At 48.4% G+C, this 25,726-nt stretch overlaps 1 protein-coding gene across 1 annotated transcript in view; it reads left to right on the top strand.

Annotated features, from left to right (window-relative positions):
* COL27A1 (collagen type XXVII alpha 1 chain) overlaps nucleotides 1–25,726 on the top strand; it is a 453,351-nt gene that overhangs the window by 392,663 nt on the left and 34,962 nt on the right. The window contains exons 54-60 of the mRNA XM_063936676.1: nucleotides 35–52; nucleotides 198–233; nucleotides 3,598–3,624; nucleotides 17,376–17,429; nucleotides 18,450–18,618; nucleotides 18,695–18,804; nucleotides 19,339–19,554. Of these exons, the coding sequence (XP_063792746.1) occupies nucleotides 35–52; nucleotides 198–233; nucleotides 3,598–3,624; nucleotides 17,376–17,429; nucleotides 18,450–18,618; nucleotides 18,695–18,804; nucleotides 19,339–19,554 (630 nt within the window). The remainder of the gene's footprint in view (nucleotides 1–34; nucleotides 53–197; nucleotides 234–3,597; nucleotides 3,625–17,375; nucleotides 17,430–18,449; nucleotides 18,619–18,694; nucleotides 18,805–19,338; nucleotides 19,555–25,726) is intronic.

Below are 25,726 nucleotides of genomic sequence, written 5' to 3'. Positions count from 1 at the left end.
TAGCTTACTTATATCTTCCTACTTTTTCTTTCAGGGATTGCCAGGCCCGCGGGTAAGTCCACTCAGTTACCAAATGTGTAGTATGTGTAAGTACTATCTAAAGTTTTTTTGTTGTTTTTTTAAAGGATGGTGGCCCAACCCACATGTGATATCTGATTCACTAATTATGGTTATTTAACAATATTCTCCCTCTATAGGGCCCTCCCGGTCCCCGTGGGAAGCCTGGACCACCGGTAAGAATGAAAAACGGTAGTTTGGAGATGCCCTGAATACACTTCTGATCTTATTAGGGAGCAGGACATAAGTTCTAAGCAGTTTTGATACTCACACATTAGATTGTCTCTGAGAACTGCAATCTCTCCCTATATGATATGCCATCAGTTGAAACATCCTTTTATAGTTATGGTCATTTTACATGTAAAAAGAAACGCGTGGCTCAATTCAGTGCGGATTGAATAGCGCTGGGAATTAGCTCCTGGTGCTGTTCAATTCAGTGCGCTGTCATGTCGGAGTAGGCCAGTTCTCGATGACTAAACAAGGTGTTTTGTTGCGAGAACTGGCATTCTCCTATTAAAGTGCCCGGAACAATGCTGTTTCCGCTGCACTAAGGGCAGAAATCAGCAGCGAGCCAGTACTTTTGTCGGATCTCTGCTCGTACTCCTCCGGGGGTGTGATATGAATCCCTCTTGTCGAGCGCCACGCTGAATCAAATAGCACCGGGAGCTAATTCCTGGCGCTATTCAATCCGCACTGAATTGAATCGAGCCCATAAACTCATATGGAATCACATCAGCTGGTGGATCCATAAAGCTGCAGTCTGCACCAACCTGTATGGCCTCCTATGGATTGGCAGAGCCATACATATTATAGGAGTGCTGTAGACTAAAGGAAATTAGGGAGGATGATGGTGAATGGGACAGACAGAGGGTGTGCCCAAATGGGCATTATGAAACATGAATTCACACAGCGGGTAGAGACCATGTACATAGGCTGGCCGTGCTTCCCATAAAGGGACTCTCCAATATAGGCTTTGCATAGGGTGCTCACTCACAGCCACGATATAACTGCTGATCCGACGAATTGGAACAGTATAGCAGCTATATCGTTCCGTATGTTGGCATGATGTTGTCCATTGCGCGCACCTGTGGGGTCGTCCGCCTGCATCACTGATCTTTCAGCATGTTCAAATGATCAGCAATGCAGGCAGACAATCCCATGCAGCGCTATGCGGAGGAGAGCCGGCATAGCTGGAGGTTGGGCACCGGATTGCCCCATGTATGGGGACCGTCCAATTTATCGGCCCTCGGACGCTCCGTCGCATCGGCTGCACACGTCGCTTTGTGTGTGGACACCCTTACAGTTACTGTTACAGATGGAAGTGGGTTCTGCAATTGCAAACGTTGCTTCATTTTTATGGTGCCCACACACAACATACAGTAGCCCCACAGCTGATATCGGGTAACTGGCCCCATACGGCAGTGTGCGGACTGATAACCATGTGGAGCACATGCACAGGCTGTGACTGAGTAGTAACAGCTCGAGGGGCCAAACACCCAGATCTTATCTGATTGCCTGTGCGTGCCCAGCTGTAGGTAACAGCCATACCCTGCAAGGCACAGGAGCCGCTCAGATGTACTATAAGTCATTCTTACTTTATTTAGATCAGTTTGCACTACTCTCCTCCCTGCTGCCATATTAGTTTTGCCCACATGTATGCAGCTACAATAAAGCACTTCTAGTCCCATTTACTTATATAGCGCTCTGTAGCACTTTACAGATAAGAAAACCACAGTAATAGAACAAGACTTGTCATAAAGATTGACTGAGCTTAGAGTCCTGCTGGTACAAGGTTCCCTACAATAAAGATGTCAGGCGACAAATTCCAGAAAAGGCACCCTGAGGGGAGAAAGGCAGATGTAGGTTAAAGGGGGGGCAGTCAATTGACTGCCAGACGGGATCCTGGCGGTCAATATACCACACCACCACCCGAGGGGGAATAGAACAACCCGAAGCGTGGCGAGCGGACACACTGCGCTCGCCTCTGGGATCCCGGTGTCTGTCTCCTGACTGCCAAGATCTCATACTGATCCCGCAAAAGGCACATGGTGACCAGAAGTAAGAGTGGGGCTGGATCAGGTAAACACAGCAGGTGCACATTACAGACAGACAGATATGGAGTCAGATATACTTTGATGTGGGGGGCAGGTAACTAGCAGAGTGCATTCCAGACACATACAGGGATATGCAGTGACATGAGGGGGCTGGTGTGTGTAGCACAGACACACAAAGGGACACACTTGGAGGGCAGGTAAGTGTTTAGCACAGAGAAGAGGCACATTACATACGCACAATTACATGTGTAGGAAAACAGTAAGCACACAGTAGTGGATAGACGTACAGGGACGTATGCAGAGACGTAAGCAGGTAATTGTGTGCTCACACAGAAACAGGACACCGAACATAGGCAGACGTAATACACAAATGAGTACTTGCCTTTAAATACTGAGCAGAGGGATTATAGGGAAGTATTATGTTTCTACCGCTAATTATGTGGCTGGACAGTGTTATGTGGAAATGTATCAGTCATTTTGGCTTTAAAGTAATAAACACAAGTGGTGTAATTTAGCTTTATCTGTGCGGCCAGGGGTAAGGACAGACACACTCTCTCTCTCCTGGGGTTCAGCTATTTGAGCCTTTCATGCGAGGCCTTATACTACAGTCTGACCATTGTGCTGCACCTCCCTGGCCATCAGTGAATGATGCCAGCGTGGTATTGTATTTTCTCTATGAAGAAAGCATTGCACCCCAATGGTGGCTGCACATAGTGGGGCCTAGTGGGAGGTGGGTACAAAGTACCTAGGCCTATTATGCCCTTGCAGTACTGACTGTGGTGGGAGAGAATGGAACGCTACTGTATTAGAAGTTGGGGAGAGTGACCGTCCTCATATGCTGCATGCGTAGCACCGACATTTGCTGAAAACGCACAGACGATGCTCTTTTCCCTGGCAGCACATATGTGGGGTGCAGCCTGTAAGGGTTAAGATGAGTAAAGGGTAACGGATAAGTGTCAGTTTGAGCTTTGGTAAATATCGGGTTCACGGATACGTGTGATGAAATATACTCATTCTTGATTTATAAAACTCCAAATTGACAAAAATATAATTATTACATTTGTATAAGAGTAAGGGGAACATTGGCACTGTTCTTTTATTTCCTATGTCACACTTATGTGCTTTTAGGACATAATTATTTGCTGACCTATAAATGTGATTTCCCATATAAACTGCGATACACAGTGCAAATGTCTCCAGTGGACAACACTGTCCAAGGCCAAAATCAATTTGTGTGTTTGACCGCTAGCTGTGGGCACCATAACGAGCCGCAATGTGCCTGGTCACTTCCACTATCCGTCTGTATTAAGCATAATTACAGGGCGTATCATCGGGATCATTGAGCTGGAATTTAGCTACTGTACAAGCTGCAGAGACTGACCACAGGCAGATTTACACTTGGTGAACCTGATCTCTTACAGTAATAAATGTAATGGAATAAGTTAGACTCTCCTAGAAATATGACCTTTTCTGTTCTCTCTTGCAGGGGCCACCCGTGTTTTTGGAATCCTTTGTAAGTTTGTTTGAATTACAAATCCCTACTGTCATTTATTGCATGAAGGTGAACTTGTGCTACTGGCATTGTGAGATGGGGATTTCTCTTCCCAGTTACATGGATGAAATCTGGTTTTTAATGAGTGTTGATTTTTTTCCCCTTTTCTCTGACATCCTAGTGGATGCTGGGAACTTCGTAAGGACCATGGGGAATAGCGGCTCCGCAGGAGACTGGGCACAAAAGTAAAGCTTTAGGACTACCTGGTGTGCACTGGCTCCTCCCCCTATGACCCTCCTCCAAGCCTCAGTTAGATTTTTGTGCCCGACCGAGAAGGGTGCACACTAGGGGCTCTCCTGAGCTCTTAGTGAAAGTTTAGTTTTAGGTTTTTTTATTTTCAGTGAGACCTGCTGGCAACAGGCTCACTGCATCGAGGGACTAAGGGGAGAAGAAGCGAACTCACCTGCGTGCAGAGTGGATTGGGCTTCTTAGGCTACTGGACACCATTAGCTCCAGAGGGACCGAACACAGGCCCAGCCTCGGAGTCCGGTCCCAGAGCCGCGCCGCCGGCCCCCTTACAGAGCCAGAAGCAAGAAGAGGTCCGGAAAATCGGCGGCAGAAGACATCCTGTCTTCACCAAGGTAGCGCACAGCACTGCAGCTGTGCGCCATTGCTCCTCAGCACACTTCACACTCCGGTCACTGAGGGTGCAGGGCGCTAGGGGGGGGCGCCCTGAGCAGCAATAGAAACACCTTGGCTGGCGAAAATACATCACATATAGCCCCCAGGGCTATATGGATGAATTTTAACCCCTGCCAGATTCCACATAAAAGCGGGAGAAAAGGCCGCCGAGAAGGGGGCGGAGCCTATCTCCTCAGCACACAGGCGCCATTTTCCCTCACAGCTCCGCTGAAAGGACGTCTCCCTGACTCTCCCCTGCAGTCCTGCACTACAGAAACAGGGTAAAAAAGAGAGGGGGGCACAAATTGGCGTAATAATTACAAATAGCAGCTATAAGGGGGAAAAACACTTATTTAAGGTTATCCCTGTATATATATATATAGCGCTCTGGTGTGTGCTGGCATACTCTCCCTCTGTCTCCCCAAAGGGCTAGTGGGGTCCTGTCCTCTGTCAGAGCATTCCCTGTGTGTGTGCTGTGTGTCGGTACGTTGTGTCGACATGTATGAGGAGGAAAATGATGTGGAGGCGGGGCAATTGCCTATAATAGAGATGTCACCCCCTAGGGAGTCGACACCTGAGTGGATGATCTTATGGAAGGAATTACGTGACAGTGTCAGCTCTTTGCAAAAAACAGTTGACGACATAAGACAGCCGGCTACTCAGCTTGTGCCTGTCCAGGCGTCTCAAAAGCCATCAGGGGCTCTAAAACGCCCGTTACCTCAGATGGTAGATACAGACGTCGACACGGATACTGACTCCAGTGTCGACGGGGAAGAGACAAACGTGACTTCCAGTAGGGCCACACGTTACATGATTGAGGCAATGAAAAATGTTTTCTCTATCGTCCTAGTGGATGCTGGGGTTCCTGAAAGGACCATGGGGAATAGCGGCTCCGCAGGAGACAGGGCACAAAAGTTAAGCTTTAGGATCAGGTGGTGTGCACTGGCTCCTCCCCCTATGACCCTCCTCCAAGCCTCAGTTAGGTTTTTGTGCCCGGCCGAGAAGGGTGCAATCTAGGTGGCTCTCCTAAAGAGCTGCTTAGAAAAGTTTAGTTTTAGGTTTTTTATTTTACAGTGAGTCCTGCTGGCAACAGGATCACTGCATCGAGGGACTTAGGGGAGAAGAAGTGAACTCACCTGCGTGCAGGATGAATTGGCTTCTTAGGCTACTGGACATTAGCTCCAGAGGGACGATCACAGGTACAGCCTGGATGGGTCACCGGAGCCGCGCCGCCGGCCCCCTTGCAGATGCCGAAAAGAGAAGAGGTCCAGAAATCGGCGGCAGAAGACTCTTCAGTCTTCTTAAGGTAGCGCACAGCACTGCAGCTGTGCGCCATTGCTCTCAGCACACTTCACACGGCAGTCACTGAGGGTGCAGGGCGCTGGGGGGGGCGCCCTGGGCAGCAATGGAAACCTGTTATTTGGCAAAAAATACCTCACATATAGCCTCCGGGGGCTATATGGAGATATTTAACCCCTGCCAGAATCCGTTGAAGAGCGGGAGACGAGCCCGCCGAAAAGGGGGCGGAGCCTATCTCCTCAGCACACAGCGCCATTTTCCCTCACAGAAAGGCTGGAGGGAAGGCTCCCAGGCTCTCCCCTGCACTGCACTACAGAAACAGGGTTAAAACAGAGAAGGGGGGCACTAATTTGGCGTTAGACATATATATAAAGATGCTATAAGGGAAAACACTTATATAAGGTTGTCCCTATATAATTATAGCGTTTTTGGTGTGTGCTGGCAAACTCTCCCTCTGTCTCTCCAAAGGGCTAGTGGGTCCTGTCCTCTATCAGAGCATTCCCTGTGTGTGTGCTGTGTGTCGGTACGTGTGTGTCGACATGTATGAGGACGATGTTGGTGAGGAGGCGGAGCAATTGCCTGTAATGGTGATGTCACTCTCTAGGGAGTCGACACCGGAATGGATGGCTTATTTAGGGAATTACGTGATAATGTCAACACGCTGCAAGGTCGGTTGACGACATGAGACGGCCGACAAACAATTAGTACCGGTCCAGACGTCTCAAAAACACCGTCAGGGGTTTAAAACGCCCGTTTACCTTAGTCGGTCGACACAGACACAGACACGGACACTGAATCCAGTGTCGACGGTGAATAAACAAACGTATTCCTCATTAGGGCCACACGTTAAGGGCAATGAAGGAGGTGTTACATATTTCTGATACTACAAGTACCACAGAGATGGGTATTATGTGGCAGTGAAAAAACTACCGTAGTTTTTCCTGAATCAGATAAAATAAAATGAAGTGTGTGATGAGGCGTGGGTTTACCCCGATAGCAAATATTGGCGTTATACCTTTTCCCGCCAGAAGTTAGGGCGCGTTGGGAAACACCCCTTAGGGTGGATAAGGCGCTCACACGCTTATCATACGGCCGCCCTCAAGGAGCCAGCTGATATGAAGCTGGAGTAATATCCTAAAAAGTATATACACACATACGGTGGTTATACTGCGACCAGCGATCGCCTCAGCCTGGAAATGCAGTGCTGGGTTGGCTTGGTCGGATTCCCTGACTGAAAATATTTTAGTGATATAGAGCATTTAATAGGATGCAGTCTATATATATATATATATATATATATATATATATATGCGAGATGCACAGAGGGATATTTGCACTCTGGCATCAAGATAAGTGCGTTGTCCATATCTGCCAGAAGATGTTATGGACACGACAGTGGTCAGGTGATGCAGATCCCATACGGCACATGAAAGTATGGTCGTATAAAGGAAAGTAGGTACTTGGGGTCGGTCCATCGGACCTGGGGGCCACGGCAACAGCTGGGAAATCCAACCTTTTTACCCCAAGTCACATCTCAGCAGAAAAAGACACTGTCTTTTCAGCCTCAATCCTTCCGTTCCCATAAGGGCATGCGGGCAAAAGGCCAGTCATATCTGCCCAGACATAGAGGAAAGGGAAGTAGACTGCAGAAGGCAGCCCCTTTCCAGGAACAGAAGCCCTCCACCGAGTCTGCCAAGTCCTCAGCAGGACGCTGGGGCCGTGCAAGCTGACTCAGGTGAGGTGGGGGGGTCGTCTCAAGAGTCTCAGCGTGCAGTGGGATCACTCGCAAGTTGACCCCTAGATCGTACAAAGTATTATCCCAGGGGTACAGTTTGGAGATTCGAGACATCTTTTCCTCGCAGGTTCCTGAAGTCTGCTTTACCAAAGGCTCCCTCCGACAGGGAGGCAGTATTGGGAAAAAATTTACAAGCTGTATTTCCAGCAGGTGATAATCAAAGTACCCCTCCTACAATCAAGGAAAAGGGTATTAGTCTTCCACACTATATTGTGGTACTGAAGCCAGACGGCTTGGTGAGACATATTCTAAATCTGAAATTTTTGAACACTTACATACAAAGGTTCAAATCAAGATGGAGTCACTCAGTACCTATGGTTCGTGGTACAGAACTGTCAATATCAGTTTCTGACGCTGCCGTTGAATTATCCACGGCACCCCGGGCCTTTACCAAGGTAATGGCCGAAAAGATGATTCTCTTCAAAGAAAAGGGCATCTTAATTATCCCTTACTTGGACGATATCCTGAAAAGGGAAAGGTCCAGAGAACAGTTGGAGGTCGGAATAGCACTATCTAAAGTAGTTCTATGACAGCACGAGTGGATTCTAAATATTCCAAAAATCGCAGCGTTTTTCCGACGATACGTCTGCTGTTCCTAGGAATGATTCTGGGCATAGTCCAGAAAAAGGTGTTTCTCCTGGAGGAGAAAGCCAGGGAGCTATCCGAACTAGTCAGAAACCTCCTAAAACCAGGCCAAGTATCAGTGCATCAATGCACAGGAGTCCTGGGAAAAATGGTGGCTTCTTACGAAGCAATTCCATTCGGCAGATCTCACGCAAAAAATTTTCAGGGGGATTTGCTGGACGAATGGTCCGGATCGCATCTTCAGATGCATCAGCAGATAATCCTGTCTCCAAGGACAAGGGTGTCTCTTCTGTGGGGGCTGCAGAGTGCTCATCTTCTAGAGGACAGCACATTCAGCATTCAGGACTGTGTTCTGGTGACCACGAATGCCAGCCTGAGAGGCTGGGAAGCAGTCACACAGGGAAGAAATTTCCAAGGAATGTGGTCAAGTCTGGAGACTTTTCTCCACATGAATATACTGGAGCTAAGAGCAATTTCCAATGCTCTGAGCCTAGGAAGACCTCTGCTTCAAAGTCACGGACATCATCATGGCAGTCGCCCACGTAAACAGACGGGGCGGCACAAGAAGCAGGAGGGCAATGACAGCAAGAACTTTTCGCTGAGCAAAAAATCATGTGATAACACTGTCAGCAGTGTTCATTCCGGGAGTGGAAAACTGAATTTCCTCAGCAGGAATGAATTCCACTCGGAAAAGTGGGAACTTCATCTGGAAGTTTCCACATGATTGTAAACCGTGGGAAAGACCAAAGGTGGTCATAAGATGGCGTCCCACCTGAAGCGCCAGGTCAAGAGACCCTCAGGCAATAGCTGGGTCGCTCTGGTAACACCGTGGGTGTACCAGTCGGGTATGTGTTCCCTCCTCTGCCTCTCATACCCAGGGTATTGAGAATTATAGGAAGGAGAGGAGTAAGAATTATACTCGTGGCTCCGGTTTGGCCAAGAAGGACTTGGTAACCGGAACTTCAAGAGATAAGAAGGGTCTTGATTCAGCAAGAATCATGTCTGTTCCAAGACTTACCGCAGCTGCGTTGACGCAGGGGCGGGTGAACGCCGGATCCTAAGGGAAAAAGGCATTCCGGAAGAGGTCATCCCTACCCTGGTCAGAGCCAGGAAGGAGGTGACCGCACAACATTATCACAGTTTAGGTGAAAATATGTTCCATGGTGTGAGGCCAGGAAGGCTCCACGGAAGAATTTCAACTAGGTTAATTCCTATATTTCCTGCAAACAGGAGTGTCTATGGGCCTCAAATTGGGGTCCATTAAGGTTCAAATTTCGGCCTGTCGATTTTCTTCCAGAAAGAATTGGCTTCAGTTCCTGAAGTCCAGAAGTTTGTCAAGGGAGTACTGCATATACAACCCCTTTTTGATGTCTCCAGTGGCACTGGGGGATCTCAACGTAGTTTTGGGGATTCCAAAAATCACATTGGTTTAAACCACTCAAATCTGTGGATTTGATATATCTCACATGGAAAGTGAACATGCGGTTGGTCCTGGCCTCGGCCAGGCGAGTGTCAAAATTGGCGGCTTTGTCTCTCAAAGCCATATCTGATTGTCCATTCGGACAGAGCAAAGCTGCGGACTCGTCCCCAGTTTATCCCTAGGGTGGTGTCAGCGTTTTACCTGAACCAGCTTATTGTGGTACCTGCGGCTACTAGGGACTTGGAGGACTCCAAGTTGCTGGATGTTGTCAGGGCCCTGAAAATATAGTTTTCCAGGTCGGCTGGAGTCAGGAAATCTGACTTGCTGTTTTATCCTGTATGCACCCAACAAGCTGGGTGCCCCTGCTTCTAAGCAGACTATTGCTCGTTGGATTTGTAGTACAATTCAGCTTGCACATTCTGTGGCAGGCTTGCCACAGCCAAAAATATGTAAATGCCCATTCCACAAGGAAGGTGGGCTCATCTTGGGCGGCTGCCCGAGGGGTCTCGGCTTTACAACTTTGCCGAGCGGCTACGTGGTCGGGGGAGAACACGTTTGTAAAATCCTACAAATTTGATACCCTGGCTAAGGAGGACCTGGAGTTCTCTCATTCGGTGCTGCAGAGTCATCCGCACTCTCCCGCCCGTTTGGGAGCTTTGGTATAATCCCCATGGTCCTTTCAGGAACCCCAGCATCCACTAGGACGATAGAGAAAATAAGAATTTACTTACCGATAATTCTATTTCTCGGAGTCCGTAGTGGATGCTGGGCGCCCATCCCAAGTGCGGATTATCTGCAATACTTGTACATAGTTATTGTTAACTAAATCGGGTTATTGTTGTAGTGAGCCATCTTTCAGAGGCTCCTCTGTTCTCATACTGTTAACTGGGTTCAGATCACAGGTTGTACAGTGTGATTGGTGTGGCTGGTATGAGTCTTACCCGGGATTCAAAATCCTTCCTTATTATGTACGCTCGTCCGGGCACAGTATCCTAACTGAGGCTTGGAGGAGGGTCATAGGGGGAGGAGCCAGTGCACACCACCTGATCCTAAAGCTTAACTTTTGTGCCCTGTCTCCTGCGGAGCCGCTATTCCCCATGGTCCTTTCAGGAACCCCAGCATCCACTACGGACTCCGAGAAATAGAATTATCGGTAAGTAAATTCTTATTTTACATATTTCTGATAATACTAATACCACTAAAAAGGGTATTATGTTCGGTGAGAAAAAACTACCTGTAGTTTTTCCTGAATCTGAGGAATTAAATGAGGTGTGTGATGAAGCGTGGGTTTCCCCCGATAAAAAACTGATAATTCCTAAAAAATTATTGGCATTATATCCTTTCCCGCCAGAGATTAGGGCGCGTTGGGAAACACCCCCTAGGGTGGATAAAGCGCTCACACGCTTATCAAAACAGGTGGCTCTACCCTCTCCTGAGACGGCCGCCCTTAAGGATCCTGCTGATAGAAAGCAGGAAGGTATCCTAAAAAGTATATACACACATACTGGTGTTATACTGCGACCGGCAATCGCCTCAGCCTGGATGTGCAGTGCTGGTTTGGCTTGGTCGGATTCCCTGACTGAAAATATTGATACCCTAGACAGGGACAGTATATTACTGACTATAGAGCATTTAAAAGATGCATTTCTATATATGCGTGATGCACAGCGGGATATTTGCCGACTGGCATCAAGAGTAAGTGCGCTGTCCATTTCTGCCAGAAGAGGGTTATGGACGCGACAGTGGTCAGGTGATGCGGATTCCAAACGGCATATGGAAGTATTGCCTTATAAAGGGGAGGAGTTATTTGGGGTAGGTCTGTCAGATCTGGTGGCCACGGCAACAGCTGGGAAATCCACATTTTTACCCCAGGTCGCCTCTCAACATAAGAAGACGCCGTATTATCAGGCGCAGTCCTTTCGTCCCCATAAGGGCAAGCGAGCGAAAGGCTCCTCATTTCTGCCACGGGGCAGAGGAAGGGGAAAAAGGCTGCAACAGACAGCCAATCCCCAAGAACAGAAGCCCTCTCCCGCTTCTGCCAAGTCCTCAGCATGACGCTGGGGCTTTACAAGCGGACTTAGGCACGGTGGGGGCACGTCTCAAGAATTTCAGCGCGCAGTGGGCTCACTCGCAGGTAGACCCCTGGGTCCTTCAGGTGGTATCTCAGGGGTACAAATTGGAATTCGAGACACCTCCCCCTCGCCGGTTCCTAAAGTCTGCTTTACCGACGTCTCCCTCCGGCAGGGAGGCGGTATTGGAGGCCATTCACAAGCTGTATTCTCAGCAGGTGATAATCAAGGTACCCCTCCTGCAACAGGGCAAGGGGTATTATTCAACGCTGTTTGTGGTACCGAAGCCGGACGGCTCGGTGAGACCTATTTTAAATCTGAAATCTTTGAACACTTACATACAAAGGTTCAAGTTCAAGATGGAGTCACTCAGAGCAGTGATCGCGAACCTGGAAGAAGGGGACTATATGGTGTCTCTGGACATCAAGGATGCTTAACTCCATGTCCCAATTTACCCTTCTCACCAAGGGTACCTCAGGTTTGTGGTACAGAACTGTCACTATCAGTTTCAGACGCTGCCGTTTGGATTGTCCACGGCACCCCGGGTCTTTACCAAGGTAATGGCCGAAATGATGATACTTCTTCGAAGAGAAGGCGTCTTAATTATCCCTTACTTGGACGATCTCCTGATAAGGGCAAGATCCAAGGAACGGTTAGTAGTCGGAGTAGCACTATCTCAAGTAGTGTTACGACAGCACGGGTGGATTCTAAATATCCCAAAATCACAGCTGATTCCGACGACACGTCTGCTGTTCCTAGGGATGATTCTGGACACAGTCCAGAAAAAGGTGTTTCTTCCGGAAGAAAAAGCCAGGGAGTTATCCGAGTTAGTCAGAAACCTCCTGAAACCAGACCGGGTCTCAGTGCATCAATGCACAAGGGTCCTGGGAAAAATGGTGGCTTCCTACGAAGCGATTCTATTCGGCAGATTCCACGCAAGAACATTTCAGTGGGATCTGCTGGACAAATGGTCCGGATCGCATCTTCACATGCATCAGCGGATAACCCTGTCCCCAAGGACAAGAGTGTCTCTCCTGTGGTGGTTGCAGAGTGCTCATCTTCTAGAGGGCCGCAGATTCGGCATTCAGGACTGGATCCTGGTGACCACGGATGCCAGCCTGAGAGGCTGGGGAGCAGTCACACAGGGAAGAAATTTCCAGGGCTTGTGGTCAAGCCTGGAAACGTCACTTCACATAAATATCCTGGAACTAAGGGCCATTTACAATGCTCTAAGCCAAGCAAGACCTCTGCTTCAGGGTCAGCCGGTGTTGATCCAGTCGGACAACATCACGGCAGTCGCCCACGTAAACAGACAGGGCGGCACGAGAAGCAGGAGGGCAATGGCAGAAGCTGCAAGGATTCTTCGCTGGGCGGAAAATCATGTGATAGCACTGTCAGCAGTGTTCATTCCGGGAGTGGACAACTGGGAAGCAGACTTCCTCAGCAGACACGACCTCCACCCGGGAGAGTGGGGACTTCATCCAGAAGTCTTCCACATGATTGTAAACCGTTGGGAAAAACCAAAGGTGGACATGATGGCGTCCCGTCTCAACAAAAAACTAGACAGGTATTGCGCCAGGTCAAGAGACCCTCAGGCAATAGCGGTGGACGCTCTGGTAACACCGTGGGTGTACCAGTCAGTGTATGTGTTCCCTCCTCTGCCTCTCATACCCAAGGTACTGAGAATTATAAGACGGAGAGGAGTAAGAACTATACTCGTGGCTCCGGATTGGCCAAGAAGGACTTGGTACCCGGAACTTCAAGAGATGCTCACAGAGGACCCGTGGCCTCTACCTCTAAGAAGGGACCTAGTCCAGCAGGGACCCTGTCTGTTCCAAGACTTACCGCGGCTGCGTTTGACGGCATGGCGGTTGAACGCCGGATCCTGAAGGAAAAAGGCATTCCGGATGAAGTTATCCCTACCCTGATCAAGGCCAGGAAGGAAGTAACCGCACAACATTATCATCGTATTTGGCGTAAATATGTTGCGTGGTGCGAGGCCAGTAAGGCCCCTACAGAGGAATTTCAACTGGGTCGTTTCCTGCATTTCCTGCAAACAGGACTGTCTATGGGCCTAAAATTAGGGTCCATTAAGGTTCAAATTTCGGCCCTGTCGATTTTCTTCCAAAAAGAGCTGGCTTCAGTTCCTGAAGTTCAGACGTTTGTCAAAGGGGTACTGCATATACAGCCTCCTTTTGTGCCTCCGGTGGCACCTTGGGATCTCAATGTGGTTTTGGGGTTCCTAAAGTCACATTGGTTCGAACCCCTTATCACTGTGGACTTAAAATATCTCACATGGAAAGTGGTAATGCTATTGGCCCTGGCTTCAGCCAGGCGCGTGTCAGAATTGGCGGCTTTGTCCTATAAAAGCCCTTACCTAATATTTCATACGGATAGGGCAGAATTGAGGACTCGTCCTCAATTTCTCCCTAAGGTGGTTTCAGCGTTTCACCTGAACCAGCCTATTGTGGTGCCTGCGGCTACTGGGGACTTGGAGGACTCCAAGTTGCTGGACGTAGTCAGGGCCCTGAAAATATATGTTTCCAGGACGGCTGGAGTCAGAAAATCTGACTCGCTGTTTATCCTGTATGCACCCAACAAGCTGGGTGCTCCTGCTTCTAAGCAGACTATTGCTCGTTGGATTTGTAGTACAATTCAGCTTGCACATTCTGTGGCAGGCCTGCCACAGCCAAAATCTGTAAAAGCCCATTCCACAAGGAAGGTGGGATCATCTTGGGAGGCTGCCTGAGGGGTCTCGGCTTTACAACTTTGCCGAGCAGCTACTTGGTCAGGGGCAAACACGTTTGCTAAATTCTACAAATTTGATACCCTGGCTGAGGAGGACCTGGAGTTCTCTCATTCGGTGCTGCAGAGTCATCCGCACTCTCCCGCCCATTTGGGAGCTTTGGTATAATCCCCATGGTCCTTACGGAGTTCCCAGCATCCACTAGGACGTCAGAGAAAATAAGAATTTACTTACCGATAATTCTATTTCTCGTAGTCCGTAGTGGATGCTGGGCGCCCATCCCAAGTGCGGATTGTCTGCAATACTTGTACATAGTTATTGTTACAAAAATCGGGTTATTGTTGTTGTGAGCCATCTTTTCAGAGGCTCCTCTGTTATTATGCTGTTAACTGGGTTCAGATCACAGGTTGTACGGTGTGATTGGTGTGGCTGGTATGAGTCTTACCCGGGATTCAAGATCCTTCCTTATTGTGTACGCTCGTCCGGGCACAGTATCCTAACTGAGGCTTGGAGGAGGGTCATAGGGGGAGGAGCCAGTGCACACCAGGTAGTCCTAAAGCTTTACTTTTGTGCCCAGTCTCCTGCGGAGCCGCTATTCCCCATGGTCCTTACGGAGTTCCCAGCATCCACTACGGACTACGAGAAATAGAATTATCGGTAAGTAAATTCTTATTATAATTGCAGTTACAGCGGAAATACTGCCTACATTCTCTTTAAAGGAGAAACTTAAATTTTTAAGCTCCCTCTTTTATAAACCCTCCCCACACATACACCCATCCACCCCCCTCCATGTAAGGATGGAAAGGCGGGGCCACTGAAGGACAGACGCCATAAGCCAGATCCATAACTAGACATTTTGGTACTCGGTACACGGACCGTCTCTCCTCTCCTCCCTCACCCCGCAACCGATCTACCAGGCGATCAGGGAAACGCCTACAATGCATAGTGACACCGAGCATGACCCACAGGCAGCCCCATAGAGGATACGCTGCAGCCAGGGATGGGGGAACGAGAGTGCGTATAATGTATGCAGCGGTGTGTGACCGGCCGAGGAGCCGCGTCAACACTTCTACATACATTACAGCAGGGATGCGCTGCAGCAAGTGGAGGCATGGGTGCTGGCAGACGGTTCTCCGTCCACAGAGCATCTGTGCTGTGTGCAAAGCAACATTGGCATCACCCTAGTTACGGCCCTACCATAAGAAAGAAGCCTCGATGCCTTTATAGCACAGGGAAAAGAGATGGGTCTATGCCTCTCTTAAATAACGGAAGGACCCCTCTATCGCAGCTACAAACACAGCACACCCAGCTGTTGATAAGAGGCTTGGGCTTTGGGGTAGACTAGACACATTACAAAGAGGGGGTGTTCTAAAAATATATGTGTGTGTGTGTGTGTGTGTGTGTGTGTGTGTGTGTGTGTGTGTGTGTGTATATATATATATATATATATATATATATATCACCACCACCAAATGAATCAGAGGGTGCTTAGTTGCTTTCTAGTGGACCAGCATTCCATCCAGAAAGTCAATATATCTCAAAAAATATTTTAATAAAAATATACTCATTTTTAACACAGATAAATCAGCAAACTGTGAAGGTTGTGAAGAGCAATACCCCACTTTCACTATCTTCTGACATAAAATTATGTTCAAGATTATATGTATGTGAAAAAGCGTTTGCTGATTTATCTGTGTTAAACTGAGTACATTTTTATTAAAATATCTTTTGAGATATATTGTCTTTCTGTATGGAATGCTGCTCCACTAGAAAGCAACTAAGCGCCATCTGATTCATGTGGTGGTGATATGCGGTTTGAATCCTCACTAACAGGAGAATTGTTTTGGAGGTGCTGCTGTTCTAATAGCGCAAGATAAGGGCAAATTTGTGACTTAATTCCAGTTATAAGAATATATTTCTACAGATGTGTCCTCATACATCCAGCCTCAGGATGCCATGCAGCGTGAGATGCATGACGTGAGTGAGCAGCCAGGTCCCGTGTGGCTCTGCTAACATCGGGCGTCTTTTTTTTTTGTTGTTGCTGAAAATGCTTCTTGGTCACAATGCAATGCGACTAGGATGCACAAGGAGACTGAGCTAATTAATGTGATATGACACTTTTGTGTGTGACTGACTCTGTATATGGAGCACAACACAACTTGTATTGGAAAAAAGCTGCAGCTGCTATATTTTAGCACTTAGGGGTATATTCAATTAAAGTCGGATCCATTCCGACATGCATTTGTCGGAATGGATCCGACAAGGGCTATTGAATGAACTGCGATTTAGCCGTTCCTGACCATCTCAATCCGACTTTAAAAAAAGTGGGATTGAGATGAGGGAGCTGAGAGGAGGAGACAGGGAGGTCTGCGGGGAGACAGGGAAGAGCAGCGGCTACAGCAGCGTAGCGCCGTAGCAGGAGGATGTCGCACCACCGCCAGACCTCACGGCAGTGTCCACTCGGCTCCAGCAAGCGGGAGCTCGCTTGCTGGAGCCGGGTGGACGCTGCCGTGAGTGGCGGCGGTGCCCTGTCCTCCTGCTAATGCTGCTGTAGCCGCTGCTCTCCCCTGTCTCCCCGCGGCCCTCCCTGTCTCCTCCTCTCAGCTCCCTCATCTCAATCCCACTTTTTTTAAAGTCTTATTGAGATGGTCGAAAAGGGGATAAAACCTGTCGAATTTGGCCCCGTTTCCGACAGAAGCATGCGGATCGGTAGCTATTCCGCCGATCCATGTGCTTTCCGACAAGGCGGAATTCCCGACTTGTCGGATAATTTTGGGGTGTATTGAATAGGTCGGAACCCCTTCCGACCTAAAAAAATTGAAAACTGACGTCTTTCCAACAGACGGCAGCTTTCGACTGCAATTGAATATACCCCTTAGTGTACAGATTCAGAGACTCAGTCACACACCGATGTACAAGTGTCATATCAGATTAATCAGCACAGTCTTGCAGTGCGACTAAGATGCATTTTCAGCAAAAAAAGACACACACTGATAGATTCTCACATGACCTGGCTTGCCAAGAAGGGCTGTTTGGCGTAACAGCAGCACAGATGTATGAGGACATATCTGTATCTGTCTGTGCTCCAAGATCCCTTTGCATGTCGGACAGATTTATACCATAGGCTTAGCAGTGGACGGACACTGATCTAATAATGTCATTAATTCCCATTTTCAGAGAACTGAAGACATCAGTGACACTTACCAAGCTCTAATGGACTCCACCGGGCAGGTAGATCCATCTGTCTTTATAAGTTCTGTAAATTATAAATAGTTGTTAAACAATTGTGACTGTTACAGATGTAGTCACCTCTGCAAGCTTTGGGTGTCTCTTGCTGAAAATGCTTCTTAGTCGTAATGCAACTAGGATGCAACAGGAGACTGTGCTGATTACTGTGATATGTGACACATGTATATTGTGCGACTGAGTCTGTATACAAAGCAGAATAGAACTTGTATTGGAAAAAAGCTGTGTGCTGCTACATTGTATTGCTTCGTATACAGACTCAGTCGCACACAGATATACAAATATACTAGTGTCATATATCAAATTCAGCAGAGTCTTTTGGTGCTTCCTAGCCACATTTTCATCAAAAGCGATGCCCAATCCTAAAGAGTTCCACAGGTCCTGGTGCACCGATAAGGGGCTGTTTGGCGCGACTGCAGCAATGACGCATGAGGGTACATCTGTATTCAGCTGTTACTATTCCCTTTGTACCTTATTTTCATGCTGTCCAACACAGACCGTCCATCAGTTACAGGGTGTGTTTGAAAAATGACAGGAGCCGACTGGTTGGCACTTTGGGGCAGGTGTATTAAGCCTGGAGAAATGCTCTTAACAGTCAATTTACATATTTAAGCTGATTGGCTGGTACGTTATCACCTTGCACTTATCACTGCTTTATCACTTCTTCAGGCTAAAAACATCTGCCCCTTTATCTCTCTCCAAGGCTTAGTACATCTGCCCCAAATTCTGGAGTAGAATGTATAGCACCTGCATTTTACTGGACATTGCAATACCTGGGCACAGTGACCTATATATCAGTGTAGGAACCAGCACTAGATGCACTCATAATGCAGCAGCTTGTTGTGTCCAGTCAGTAGCAGTTATTCCAGCAGGGCAGCCCTAATAATGATCACAGATATTTTGCGGCCTTTTACTTGGTGTTAGTAGCCACTCCCCCACCCCCCGAGTTTTGGTCCTGTTTTGTACATATATAATTTCCAGTAACCGTTGTTTATGTTCCGCCAGTCCTACCGGAGTACCGACTTTATGCTTGTGGACCACGGAGGAGAAATTTTTAAGACCCTACACTACCTCAGTAGCCTCATTCAGAGTATAAAAAACCCACTGGGTACGAGAGACAACCCAGCCCGAGTCTGCAGAGATCTGATGAATTGCCAACAGAAGATGGGAGATGGTGAGGAGATCGTCCTTTGCTTGTTGTAACGAGGGGACCCACACAAACCCCGTATAACCCCGGTCTGTCCTTGCAGGCACTTACTGGATTGACCCCAACGTTGGCTGTTCTTCTGATACTATTGAAGTCTCGTGTAACTTTACACAAGGTGGTCAGACGTGTCTCAGGCCTCTGACTACATCCAAGGTAAGAGGTTATTTACTGTCCCCGGTACACAACACCTGGTGGACAGACTGAGTATATCTCATGGGCACACCATTATTATTCACCTTCATGCTTTATCAATGCTTCATGCATTTACAGTAGTATGTAAGGAGCAAGGTAGAGAGCCCACCGGACCTAAAACATATTGTTATATAATATAATAACTGAAAATCATGTAGCGACAAGTTCCCGCTCTGATATCACACTTCTTAGGCGCGTAATATTTTCCCACAGTATCCTATAAGAGATCTGGTTACAAAAGTCTGGTCTGCATAGTGAAAAATGTCTCCCCCATAATCAAGGTATAATGCTACCATTCTGAGAATGATCAGCCGCATTACAGGAATGCGATATCTACAGAATGGAAATATATTCATGGGTGCCAATGGAGGTATACTATAGGGCAGACAGGATTGCAGGAGTTATTGTGTAGGCTTTGGTACTCTCGCCCAGTTTGTGTAAGACCACCCGCAAGGATGCAGTGACCTTGGAATTTTATTGTTCTACTTTCTGCAGTTGGTGTTTGATATTGGCCGGGTTCAGATGAATTTCCTTCACCTCCTGAGTTCTGAAGCGGTACAGCACATAACCATCCACTGTCTGAACATCCCTGTGTGGGGCGTCACCTCCGACAAACTCACCCAGAATGCTGTGCGATTCAAGGCCTGGAACGGGCAGATATTAGAGGCGGGAGGCCAGTTTCAGCCAGAGGTCACGCTGGATGATTGCAGGGTAAGTGTCCAACAAGCACTGACACCCCAATGGAAAATGTCCAGTGTTTCACTGAGAGAGGACAGGAACATTTATGGGTTTATTGTTTTGTGTAAGAGGGTTTTCTGACCAAACACTGTTCCTCCTGATAATTAATTTATTATTCAAGTATCTGAGGCAGGAGTAAAGCCCCCCCATACATTACAGACAAATTGATGCAATGTCCCCATCCGCCAAATCAGGGAATAGAGAATATTAAACACTTTTCTCTAACGTCCTAAGTGGATGCTGGGGACTCCGTAAGGACCATGGGGATTAGCGGCTCCGCAGGAGACTGGGCACAACTATAAAGAAAGCTTTTAGACTACTGGTGTGCACTGGCTCCTCCCACTAAGACCCTCCTCCAGACCTCAGTTAGATTTTTGTGCCCGGCCGAGCTGGATGCACACTAGGGGCTCTCCTGAGCACCTAGAAAGAAAGTATATTTAGGTTTTTTATTTTCAGTGAGATCTGCTGGCAACAGACTCACTGCAGCGAGGGACTAAGGGGAGAAGAAGCGAACCTACCTAACAGGTGGTAGTTTGGGCTTCTTAGGCTACTGGACACCATTAGCTCCAGAGGGATCGACCGCAGGACCCGACCTTGGTGTTCGTTCCCGGAGCCGCGCCGCCGTCCCCCTTACAGAGCCAGAAGCACGAAGAAGGTCCGGAAAATCGGCGGCAGAAGACTTCAGTCTTCACCAAGGTAGCGCACAGCACTGCAGCTGTGCGCCATTGCTCCTCATGTACACCTCATACTTCGGTCACTGATGGGTGCAGGGCGCTGGGGGGGGCGCCCTGAGGGCAATAAATAACACCTTGGCTGGCAAAATATACATCATATATAGTCCCAGAGGCTATATAGATGTAAAATTACCCCTGCCAGTATCACAGAAAAAGCGGGAGAAAGTCAGCCGAAAAGGGGGCGGGGCTTCTCCCTCAGCACACTGGCGCCATTTTTCCCTCACAGTTCCGCTGGGAGGAAGCTCCCTGGCTCTCCCCTGCAGTCTGAAAATACTACAGAAGGGTAAAAAAGAGAGGGGGGGCACTAAATTTAGGCGCAGTATAGATATATATATATATATATGTAATATATATAAAAAAGCAGCTATAGGGAAAACACTCATTGATAGTGGGATCCCAGTGTTATATAGCGCTCTGGTGTGTGCTGGCATACTCTCTCTCTGTCTCCCCAAAGGGCTTTGTGGGGTCCTGTCCTCTGTCAGAGCATTCCCTGTGTGTTTGCGGTGTGTCGGTACGGCTGTGTCGACATGTTTGATGAGGAGGCTTATGTGGAGGCGGAGCAGATGCCTGTAAATGTGATGTCACCCCCTGCGGGGTCGACACCTGAGTGGATGGTGCTGTGGAAGGAATTACGTGATAGTGTCGACTCCTTACATAAAAGGTTTGACGACATACCTAATGTGGGACAGCCGGCTTCTCAGCCTGTGCCTGCCCAGGCGTCTCAAAAACCATCAGGGGCTCTAAAACGCCCGCTACCTCAGATGGTTGACACAGATGTCGACACGGATACTGACTCCAGTGTCGACGACGAAGAGACTAATGTAACTTCCAGTAGGGCCACACGTTACATGATTGAGGCAATGAAAAATGTGTTGCACATTTCTGATGTTACCCCCGGTACCACAAAAAAGGGTATAATGTTTGGAGAGAAAAAACTACCAGTAGCTTTTCCTCCATCTGAAGAGTTAAATGAAGTGTGTGAAGAAGCGTGGGCTTCCCCTGATAAAAAGATGGTAATTTCTAAGAGGTTACTAATGGCGTACCCTTTCCCGCCAGAGGATAGGTCACGCTGGGAAACATCCCCTAGGGTGGATAAAGCGCTCACACGCTTGTCAAAGAAGGTGGCACTACCGTCTCCGGATACGGCCGCCCTGAAGGAATCTGCTGATAGAAAGCAGGAGGCTATCCTGAAATCTATATATACACACACAGGTGTGATACTGAGACAGGCTATAGCTTCAGCCTGGATGTGCAGTGCTGCTGCTGCGTGGTCAGATTCCCTGTCAGAAAATATAGATACCCTAGACAGGGACACTATTTTGCTAAACGTAGAGCATATAAAAGACGCACTTTTATACATGAGGGATGCACAGAGGGATATTTGCCGGCTGGCATCCAAAATTAGTGCAATGTCCATTTCTGCCAGGAGAGGGTTATGGACTCGGCAGTGGACAGGTGATGCAGATTCTAAACGACACATGGAAGTTCTGCCTTATAAGGGTGAGGAATTGTTCGGGGATGGTCTCTCGGACCTCGTTTCCACAGCAACAGCTGGGAAGTCTACATTTTTGCCCCATGTTCCCTCACAACCAAACAAAGCACCGTATTATCAGGTACAGTCCTTTCGGCCCAATAGGGGCAAGCGGGTTAAAGGCGCATCCTTTCTGCCCAGAGGTAGAGGGAAAAAGCTGCAGCATACAGCCAATTCCCAGGAGCAAAAGTCCTCCCCCGCTTCCTCTAAGTCCACAGCATGACGCTGGGGCTCCACAGGCAGAGCCAGGTACGGTAGGGGCCCGTCTCAAGCATTTCAGCAATCAGTGGGCTCGCTCACGGGTGGATCCCTGGATCCTTCAAATAGTATCTCAGGGGTACAAACTGGAATTCGAGACGTCTCCCCCCTGCCGTTTCCTCAAATCTGCCTTGCCAACCACTCCCTCAGGCAGGGAGGCAGTGTTACAGGCAATTCAAAAGCTGTATTCACAACAAGTGATAGTAAAGGTGCCCCTACTTCAACAAGGAAGGGGCTACTATTCCACAATGTTTGTGGTACCGAAACCGGACGGTTCGGTGAGACCCATTTTAAATTTGAAATCCTTGAACACATATATCAAAAAATGCAAGTTCAAGATGGAATCGCTCAGGGCGGTTATTGCAAGCCTGGACGAGGGAGATTACATGGTATCGCTGGACATCAAGGATGCTTACCTACATGTCCCCATTTACCATCCTCACCAGGAGTACCTCAGATTTGTGGTACAAGATTGTCATTACCAATTCCAGACGTTGCCGTTCGGTCTCTCCACGGCTCCGAGGGTCTTTACCAAGGTAATGGCGGAAATGATGATACTCCTTCGAAGGAAGGGAGTTTTAATTATCCCGTACTTGGACGATCTCCTGATAAAGGCGAGGTCCAGAGAGCAGTTGTTGGTAGGGGTAGCACTATCTCGGGAAGTGCTACAACAGCACGGCTGGATTCTAAACATTCCAAAGTCACAGCTGGTCCCTACGACACGCCTGCTGTTCCTAGGGATGGTTCTGGACACAGAACAGAGAAAAGTGTTTCTCCCGGAGGAAAAGGCCAGGGAGCTGTCATCTCTAGTCAGAGGCCTCCTAAAACCAAAACAGGTGTCGGTGCATCACTGCACGCGGATCCTGGGAAAAATGGTAGCTTCCTACAAAGCGATTCCATTCGGCAGGTTTCATGCAAGAACCTTTCAGTGGGACCTGTTGGGCAAGTGGTCCGGATCGCATCTTCAGATGCATCGTCTGATAACCCTGTCTCCAAGGACAAGGGTGTCTCTGCTGTGGTGGCTGCAGAGTGCTCATCTTCAAGAGGGCCGCAGATTCGGCATACAGGACTGGGTCCTGGTGACCACGGATGCCAGCCTTCGAGGCTGGGGAGCAGTCACACAGGGAAGAAACTTCCAAGGACTATGGTCAAGTCAGGAGATTTCCCTGCACATAAATATTCTGGAACTAAGGGCCATTTACAATGCCCTAAGTCAGGCAAAACCCCTGCTTCAAAACCAACCGGTACTGATCCAGTCAGACAACATCACGGCGGTCGCCCATGTAAATCGACAGGGCGGCACGAGAAGCAGGACGGCAATGGCAGAAGCCACAAGGATTCTCCGATGGGCGGAAAATCACGTGTTAGCACTGTCAGCAGTGTTCATTCCGGGAGTGGACAACTGGGTAGCATACTTCCTCAGCAGGCACGACCTCCACCCGGGAGAGTGGGGACTTCTTCCAGAAGTCTTTCAAATGATTGTAAACCAGTGGGAAAAACCACAGGTGGACATGATGGCGTCCCGCCTAAACAAAAAGCTAGAAAAATATTGCGCCAGGTCAAGAGACCCGCAGGCGATAGCTGTGGACGCTCTGGTAACACCGTGGGTGTACCGATCGGTTTATGTGTTCCCTCCTCTTCCTCTCATACCAAAGGTACTGAGGATAATAAGGAGAAGAGGAGTAAGAACTATACTCATTGTTCCGGATTGGCCAAGAAGAGCGTGGTATCCGGAACTTCAAGAAATTATGTCAGAGGACCCATGGCCTCTACCGCTCAGACAGGACCTGCTGCAGCAGGGGCCCTGTCTGTTCCAAGACTTACCGCGGCTGCGTTTGACGGCATGGCGGTTGAACACCGGATCCTGAAGGAAAAGGGCATTCCGGAGGAAGTCATTCCTACGCTGATAAAAGATAGGAAAGAAGTAACCGCGAACCATTATCACCGCATATGGCGAAAATATGTTGCGTGGTGTGAGGCCAGGAAGGCCCCAACGGAAGAATTTCAGCTGGGCCGGTTCCTGCACTTCCTACAGTCAGGGGTGACTATGGGCCTTAAATTGGGTTCCATTAAGGTCCAGATTTCGGCTCTATCGATTTTCTTCCAGAGAGAATTGGCTTCACTACCTGAAGTTCAGACTTTTGTTAAGGGAGTGCTGCATATTCAGCCCCCTTTTGTGCCTCCAGTGGCACCTTGGGATCTCAACGTGGTGTTGGATTTCCTAAAGTCACATTGGTTTGAGCCACTGAAAACCGTGGATTTAAAATATCTCACGTGGAAAGTGGTCATGTTGTTGGCCTTGGCTTCGGCCAGGCGTGTTTCAGAATTGGCGGCTTTGTCATGTAAAAGCCCTTATCTGATTTTCCATATGGATAGGGCAGAATTGAGGACTCGTCCCCAGTTTCTCCCCAAAGTGGTATCAGCTTTTCATCTGAACCAACCTATCGTGGTGCCTGCGGCTACGAATGAGTTGGAGGCTTCCAAGTTGTTGGATGTAGTCAGGGCCCTAAAAATTTATGTTTCCAGGACAGCTGGAGTCAGGAAGACTGACTCGCTTTTTATCCTGTATGCGCCCAACAAGTTGGGTGCACCTGCTTCTAAGCAGACTATTGCTCGCTGGATCTGTAGTACGATTCAGCTTGCACACTCTGCGGCTGGACTACCGCATCCTAAATCAGTAAAAGCCCATTCCACGAGGAAAGTGGGCTCTTCTTGGGCGGCTGCCCGAGGGGTCTCGGCTCTTCAACTTTGCCGAGCTGCTACTTGGTCAGGGGCAAACACGTTTGCTAAATTCTACAAATTTGATACCCTGGCTGAGGAGGACCTTGAGTTCTCTCATTCGGTGCTGCAGAGTCATCCGCACTCTCCCGCCCGTTTGGGAGCTTTGGTATAATCCCCATGGTCCTTACGGAGTCCCCAGCATCCACTTAGAACGTTAGAGAAAATAAGAATTTACTCACCGGTAATTCTATTTCTCATAGTCCGTAGTGGATGCTGGGCGCCCATCCCAAGTGCGGATTGTCTGCAATACTTGTATATAGTTATTGCTTAACTAAAGGGTTATTGTTGAGCTATCTGTTGAGAGGCTCAGTTGTTATCATGCTGTTAACTGGGTATAGTATCACGAGTTATTTGGTGTGGCTGGTATGAGTCTTACCCGGGATTCAAAATCCTTCCTAATTGTGTCAGCTCTTCCGGGCACAGTATCCTAACTGAGGTCTGGAGGAGGGTCTTAGTGGGAGGAGCCAGTGCACACCAGTAGTCTAAAAGCTTTCTTTATAGTTGTGCCCAGTCTCCTGCGGAGCCGCTAATCCCCATGGTCCTTACGGAGTCCCCAGCATCCACTACGGACTATGAGAAATAGAATTACCGGTGAGTAAATTCTTATTTTAAAAATCCAGATTCTCTGATCCCAACCGAAAACACTAGGGCTTAGCAAATCTGGAATTTTTTAACTTAAGAATGTCCCTGATGGGCACCGATCGGCAGTACCGGCCGGGTCAGGGAAGTAGGCTCTGATGTATAGGGGCCTTAACAGGCGGGAGAAAGGCAGGGAAGAGGGGCATAGATGAGAGAAAGATGAGGGGGGCAAATATGAGAGAGACACATGGGCAGCTGGGAT

Source organism: Pseudophryne corroboree, chromosome 8, assembly GCF_028390025.1.
Source record: "Pseudophryne corroboree isolate aPseCor3 chromosome 8, aPseCor3.hap2, whole genome shotgun sequence".
NCBI classification, from domain to species: Eukaryota; Metazoa; Chordata; class Amphibia; order Anura; family Myobatrachidae; genus Pseudophryne; species Pseudophryne corroboree.
This window is presented reverse-complemented; position numbering and strand designations above follow the sequence as displayed.